At 37.7% G+C, this 8068-nt stretch overlaps 1 protein-coding gene across 1 annotated transcript in view; it reads left to right on the plus strand.

Annotated features, from left to right (window-relative positions):
• The window catches only part of xkr6b (XK, Kell blood group complex subunit-related family, member 6b), an 81732-nt gene extending 73785 nt beyond the window's left edge, over nt 1-7947 (plus strand). The window contains exon 3 of the mRNA XM_067417078.1: nt 1706-7947. Within this exon, the coding sequence (XP_067273179.1) occupies nt 1706-2679 (974 nt within the window). The 3' untranslated portion in view covers nt 2680-7947. The remainder of the gene's footprint in view (nt 1-1705) is intronic.
• Nucleotides 7948-8068: the final 121 nt, after the last annotated feature.

Here is an 8068-nt window from a genome sequence, read left to right on the forward strand (position 1 = left end):
AAAATATACATGGAACAAGCAAGACGTATGTTCTGGAGAATATAGCTCCAAAAAAAATGGTAGGCAGGTGTTAGAGAAATGATAAGACAATGATTGATGCTGTTTGTACTGTATATGTTAGGATGTTAGGGTCTTTTTCATTAGGATTACTAAGTGATTCATCATGGTAATTTTGTTCCTTTTTCCACACAAAAAATTACCAAGATTGCAGAATGATAAAATAACAGTTTAACTTAAAGGGTTAGTTCACCCAAAAAAGAAAATTCTGTCATTAATTACTTACCCTCATCTCATTCGACACCCGTAGGTTCTCATCTTCAGAACACAAGATATTTTTGTTGAATGTCATTTTCTCTCTCAAGACCCATAAAAGGCACTAAAGACGTCGTTACAAAGTCCATCTCACTACAGTGGCTCTACAATAATTTTATGAAGCGACAAGAAAAGGTTTTGTGCGCAAAAACAACCCGAAATGACGGCTTGTATAGTGAAGGCCGATTTCAAAACACAGTTTTGTGAAGCTTTGAAGCGTTATGAATCAATGTATCGATTCTTTATTCGGATCACCAAAGACGTGATTTGGCGGTTTGACATGAGATCCGAATCATGAACCCATGATTTATAACGGTTCGAAGCTTTGTTTTGAAATTGGCCATCACTATATAATACACTATATAAGTCGTTATTTAGGGTTTATTTGCGCACAAAAACTATTCTCGTCGCTTCATAAAATTATTGTAGAGCCACTGTCATGAGATGGGCTTTGTAACGACGTCTTTAGTGCCTTTATGGGTCTTGAGAGAGGAAATGACATTGGTGTCAATGAAGGCCTTTCTGAGCCATCGGATTTCAACAAACATATCTTCATTTGTCTTCCAAAGACGAACGGAGGTCTTACGGGTCAGGAACGGCTTGAGGTTGAAAAAATTAAGGCACCCTGGAATTAAGAGAACGCTTTCATGCAGCTCTGGATGTTTCTCTATTTCATCTTGTAAAAAGCCAAATGTACATTACCATTCAAATGTTTTATTTAAAATAATTTATATAAAATTAATATATTTTAAAATGTAATTTATTTCTGTGATGGCAATGCTGAATTTTCAGTTTTCAGTGTCTCTTGATCCTTCAAAAATCATTTTAATATACAAATTTGGTACTCAAGAAATTATTATTATTATTATAAATTTATAAAACAATTGTGCTGCTTAATACCTTTGTATTAGATTCATATTTTTTATTTATTTTGAATTGTACTTTTTCAGAATTCTTTGATGAATAGAAAGATCAAAAGAACAGCATTTATTAGATATATAAATCTTTTGAAACATTTCGAAAATTATATTATGTCTTTACTGTCTCTTAGTAGTTCAATGTTAGTATTAGTAGTAGTATTAATTAGTACTCATTTTTTGTTTTAAATCTTATTGACCCCAAACATTTGAACAGTAGTGTATACTGAGCACATATTCACCAAATTATTTCCTTTATTAAATATTATGTAACATTATTTTATTTATTATATTTTATTTAATTCAATTATATTTTATCTAATTTATAAATTATGATTATTGTGGCACTTTGCTTATTTAAGAATGATTCTGTAATTGTTTTTAAATTCATAATAATTAAAAATATTAAAAACGAAGTAGAGCAAAGCCACTTTGCAGATTTTATAATAATAATTGTATGTCTCTCTGTTGTCCAGGTGTGTCAGCGGTCGCATCTCTTCTCTCGCTTTCCTGGGTTCTGGCCTCATACCACAAGCTTCTGCGCGATTCCCGCGACGACCAAAAGAGCATGAGCTACCGGGGAGCATTGGTGCATCTTCTGTGGCGTTTGTTCACCATTTCTTCTCGGGCGTTATCTTTCGCCCTTTTTGCCTCCGTTTTCCATCTCTACTTTGGCATTTTTGTGGTGCTGCACTGGTGTGCCATGGCCTTCTGGGTAATCCACGGAGGCACCGACTTCTGTATGTCCAAGTGGGAGGAAGTGCTATTTAACATGGTGGTCGGCGTGGTCTACGTCTTCTGCTGGTTTAACGTCAAGGAGGGAAGGACCCGATACCGCATGGTGGTTTATTATTCGCTGGTGCTGCTGGAAAATACCATCCTTACCGCTCTGTGGTACGCCTACAGAGACCCGGTTGCTACCGACTCCTACGCTGCATCCGCCCTCTGCGGCGTCTTCCTGTGCTTTGCCTCCGGAGTGGCCTGCATGGTCCTCTACTACGGAGTCCTGCATCCCATGGGACCCCGGCTAAGGGTGCTGGCCAGTTCCTGCTGTGCTGAGCTGCTCTGGGGTCTCCCCTTACCACCTGAGGCCGAGCCCATGGCTCCCACTCCGGGGCCTCGGGGATCCCAAGCCACCCCGACCAGGGGTATGGCTTCAGGGGACTACAGCGAGCCGGACGAGGCTGCCACAGACACTTGCCTGCCAGTGTTCCAGGTGAGATCCACAGAGCCCACCGATGCGGCGGGCCGGCCCATTCACCCAGAGGGGCCCCTAATCAAGATTGACATGCCAAGGAAGCGCTATCCGGCCTGGGATGCTCACTTTGTGGACCGACGCTTGCGGCGGACCATAAACATCCTCCAGTACATCAGCCCCAATGCAGTGGGCATCAGGTACAGGGATGGACCCCTCCTCTATGAGCTGCTCCAGTACGAGTCCTCCCTATGAAGGCGCACAATGCCGCTCCTTCTCTACTCTCATGCCCTCTCTGGTTCTCCACTTCCCTTGGTGCTTTTTTCTTCAGAGTTTTTATTTAGTTGTACTCTTGAGCTGTGAGAGTGCATCTAAGGTCTAAAAGAGTCTAAACAGAGAATATTCTACATATATTTTGACTAACACAGTGTAGAGTTGGAGAACAAAGAGTCCGAAATACAACATTCCCTAGTTTGGGTTACTATAGTGTGAATGTTTGACTAATGTGTTTGTTTGATGGTGTTTGTGGCCCTGTCACCTCTGACTTGTGCATGATGGGAATGATGGAGGAACATAGTCTTTAGCATCCTCATTCTGATTTTGCTTTTACCATTTTGTGCCTATACGTTTTTTCCAAACAGATGTGATGACAACTGATCTTAAAGATGGCAAACAAGTTAATCAGCAAGACACTAAAAAGCACATTTGATTGTCAGAAAAAGCACACAACGCCCCATTCCTTTTCTCTTGTGATTAAGGAGGACGAGACTTGAAATTTGTTGTCAAATTGATTTAAAAAATGAACAATCGCTTTTTCGAGTAAACTACAATGATGTCATGTAAAACTTTTGGTGTTGGCCGACCATAAAACACTGCCACTGTTATTCTGATCATCAAGGGCCTTAATCTTTATCTTAACATTTTCCTACTGAAACTCACTAGTGATGTGATACACAACTCTGTAATCTGAGGAAGTTGAATATGAATATATGAAAAAAAGTTTTTAGTATTTTAGTTTTATTTGACATATTTTTTTATTCATATACACTATTGTCTAAAAGTTTAGGGCCAGTGAGAAGTAAAGAGGTTTAAATTGTTACAAAAATATGTATCATGGTTTACACGAAAATATTAAGCAGCACAAGTGACACTGATAATAATCAATGAGCAGCAAATCAGCATATTAGAATGATTTCTGAAGGATCATGTCACATTGAAACTGGAGTAAAGGCTTCTGAAAATTCAGCTTTAATCACAGGAATGAATTACATTTTAAAATATATTCAAAAATATCTCACAATATTAATGTTTATGTATTAATGTATTTTTGTATTCAATAAATGCAGCCTTGGTGAGCATATAAGAGAATCTTACCGACCCCAAACTTTTGAACTGCAGTGCATTTATTAATTTACTTTTTTACATATGGCCCAGTGTTATATTTTTTAAACCCATATATAGTACATGAGAGTGCACTTGTTGAATGCTAGAAATAAATAGACATATTCCCTTCTTTAAGTCTTTCCATACATAAACACATATAAAGCCAAAATAATAAGATTCTATTAAACATGTTTTATCATATAACTTAACTAAAAAAGTGCTTTGTGTGATTACATGTACCTATAAATCAATTGGTCTTATGCAAGGAAAAATATGAATTATTGACTAAAATAACGTCAAAGAAATAATTTCCGAGGTTTGGATCATATCTGATCTTTAATCTAACAATAGCAGGTTACCATTTTTACAGTGTTATAATGAACAGAAATTTTTGCTGTGTGGTGCTTTACTCTAACCTTTAGTACTCCTCCATCATTCCCTGTACAAAATTGCGTTTGTCTATCCACTTAAACCTTTTCCTCAGAAAAAAGGCTAACGGTTTCTCAAAGGGTCAATAACCTTGACACATTTACATGTGTAAATGGTATACCATTCGCATTCAAAATGTACTATACTCATGTTTTTATAGAAATACTTTATTTGAAGTGTGCAATATTTTTTAAAGATGTACTTCGAAATGATTGGAGAAAAAGGTTGCTTTTGCCTGAATTAAGTTTATACGCCACCATCGAATGCATGCCGAGGTTGCACATACTGAGGATTGACTGGGTTGCCAGGTGCCAACCAATGAATGAGGGAATCTAAAGTGCAAGATAATTGAATTAAATTTTTATGTTTTCCCCCCCAGTATCCTAAATACGGTGCACTTAAAACAAACCGGAAGGTTTCCTCTATAAAAAGCCACTTGTTTACCTCCAATCTTGAGGTAATTTTTCCCCAGATTTCAATTGAGAATGAATAAATTGCTCTTTGAGGGCAGAGGCCATTTTTTTATTCAGATACTTGTTTAGCATCCAGGCAAGATAAGTGCCAACATTAACGGTGGATGCCAAGTTTCACCGCATGGGCTGCTACAAACCTCATTTGTACCTGCTAAAATTTTCAAAGCATACTTCAGATCGGTTGTAGTAGAATGAGGTGGAGGTTGTTTTTTTTTTCTTCGTTTTTTTTGTGTGTGCTAGGGATGGAAAAGAACACGAGGATAGACAATAGCTATCAGTGAGTGTGCAATTGTGTGTGTGTGTGTGTGTGTGTGTGTGTGTGTGTGTGTGTGTGTGTGTGTGTGTGTGTGTGTGTGTGTAGGTCTTACCTCTTCAGCTCCATCCTTGGTTGCTGCTCAGACCCCTCCGCCCCTCTCATGCGAGTGTAATCTAGGATACTCGGATGCAAAAATAATTTGCTTTCAAGATAACAACCTAGATTTATAACCTGGCCAAAGGGAATCAGGGATGGGCAGGCAATTTCATGCAAGGAATTCTAATTCCTAAACATCAAAATTCAGTAATCCTCGCAATATCAGGTTTTCAGTTGAAACTACCAAGCGTTTCAGTTTCCTGTTCCCTGATCCCTTACAGTGCCTGCAACAGTCACCGATATTCCAACCCTGTAGGTGCTTGGCACATTGATGCACTGTTGTTTGCTGGGATATCACCAACCCTGTTATGTTATGGTGTGTATGACTTCAACTTGTTTTGCGGTTGTGTGACTCGGCTGCCTGGCATCCCATGATACGTTCATAGTCCAATTACAAAAACTGTTTCTAATAACGCACTTGCGGTGAGACAGACCAGGTGATATTTTCAACCACACTGTGATATTTTCTTCTATTACTCCACTTGCGCATTAGCATGACCAACATTGCCACGTTTGAGCAGACATAGGAAGGGATTTAAAATAAATCCAACGCCGTTGAGCACACCTATAATTCCGAATTGGTTCATTTTAGATTTCCGCCTTACTAGTCAAAGAAGACACACATCAGATTAGTCTATGCTAAAGTCATGTAGTACATGTCGAGGGTGGGGTGGGGTGGGTAAGCGGGACCAGTCTCTAATATCTGATTCTTTGTGGTGCCTTGTCTTTTCGGGTGCTTCTGTATAGCCATGGCAGCCAGTGCAGCAAACAACAATGCCAGTGTCTCTATCTCCATTTATAATTCACTTAGTACTGTAACAAGCGAGTCAATTTTGTCCCTTACCCACGCAGGAATGCTCTCCGGGTAAATCTTTGCAAAACGAAACAACTTCTGAAAGGCAATACTTAACATCTACTTGAATGTTGGGTTTTACACTTTTCCTGAAGAAGACTGGTTCCATTCAATCCTTCAAAAGGGTTTTATGAGCAGATGCGAAACGGGAACGAGATATATTTGGGTACTAAATGACAGTTATGATGAAGTTAGCAATTTCTTTAATGATTGTTAATGTACTTCTGTCTATGCCTTCCTCTGTCTTGCAAAACGAATGAGCTGTAGTGCCAACAAGTTAATCTTTTCTCTCTGTCGTTTGTCTTGTGAACAAAAATGTCTAGCCAAATGGATTTATGCCTGCAAAAAAAAAAAGAAGAAAAAAATGTCTGTAGATCAATAAGAATAGAAAAAGTGGGGTGCATAAATATGGTGCTCACTGGATTGAATATTCTAACTTAAATTTGAGATGGCAATGGACACTATATTTTTAAAGGCCTCTAGTGGTGAACCATCTTCAGACTGCTTCTACATCCTTTGGATTTTTAGCATGCCCACAAAATGCATCCTATGGTGACCCCTCCAACACACTTGCATGTTTTCTTCAATGCAACGTTCCACCCATCACTCCAGGGTTCTCTAAGAGCATCTAGATGCTCGTCAAATCCAGTTCTGTACAGTGGTTCTGCATTGATCGGTATTGAAATAGAGCCAAATGTTCTGATGAAAAAACGACCACAAAACGGTGCATTTTTGTTTCTTGACCTGGTGCTTATCAACATATTCTTAAGGTGCTACCACGAATGTGGACTGCAGGACCCCTGTTGTGGCTGACTAAGCAAGGCCACCGTCTGATAGACCTGCCTCTTTAAGCTCACGAACACTTTCCTCTCTGGAAGAACAAGCACCTCAACACAGTTTACAGCCAAACATCTCTCTTTGAAATATGGTGCCATTTATTATGTTTCAACCTGCACAAAGAAGCATTGGTGCAGCAAATCTCTTAATTTTTTACTTCTTCCCCAAATTTCTGTTCAATTTTATGTACATTTGTTTTAAAAAAAATGTTTAGGTGTTTAAAATCTGCACTAGGATTTCTCTTAAGTGGAAAAAAAAAGATGAAAATGCATCATTTTGACATACATCCACAGGCCTAAAAGTACTTCTGATAAAAAGGGATCGCTAAACATACAAGGTTATTGCCGTGCTGTATATTCCTGTCATCTCTATGTCTTAAACCTATGTGTATTTCTTCTGTTATTGTAGAGCTGGCTGTATATTTTGTTGGAAAATAATCTTATGATTGATTATGGTTGTCAGATGAATTGCTGCTGATTTTTAGAGTTGTTATCCATGCTGTTGGAGACGGGTAAATCACCTGTAAAACAGATTGTGTTAGATTGTCATTGTATTTCTCACATGGGGTATTAAAGAAAGAAGGCACAAAATTATTAAGCAAATTATTTGCTACTATCTGTAACGTTTATTTTTTTTCTTAACTGACTGTACTCATTACTTATGTTGGGAAAAAAAAGATTTATTTGATGTTGTCAAATACAAATGAAAGTAAATTGTTTTGTTTGATTGCCATTATTTGAGAACAAACCTGATGTGTAGTCATGCATTAGACCTTATTTTTGGGGGAAATATTACTAATACTGACAACATAATGGTGCTATGGTTGTTTTTGTAAACCTTAGTTTTGAGGTGAAAAAGGGAATTGAAAAAAAAATTTGTTGAGCCTTACTGTAGATCTATATATGAGACTGTTCATCACGACTGGAAAAATAAGTAAAGTATTTGAAAGACAGTACATATATACAAAATTGTATGCTTTACGTTTATGCACAATTTGCCCAATGACAGATAAAAGTGGTTATATATACTAATGTATATGTTCAGATGTGTATGTGAATGTATACTGATATGATAGAGATAGATTTCCCAGAGTAACAAATTGATGTTTAATAAAGATATTACATTATTATAATTCACTTTTATCATTAAATTGCTTCAATTGAATTACGGTGAAGAAAATTTACTGAGTTATAAAGCTCCGTAATGTATTCGGAATCTAAGCATGTAAACACATATTCAGGACTGGGGGAAGTGGTT

Source organism: Pseudorasbora parva, chromosome 15 (genome assembly GCF_024679245.1).
Source record: "Pseudorasbora parva isolate DD20220531a chromosome 15, ASM2467924v1, whole genome shotgun sequence".
NCBI classification, from domain to species: Eukaryota; Metazoa; Chordata; class Actinopteri; order Cypriniformes; family Gobionidae; genus Pseudorasbora; species Pseudorasbora parva.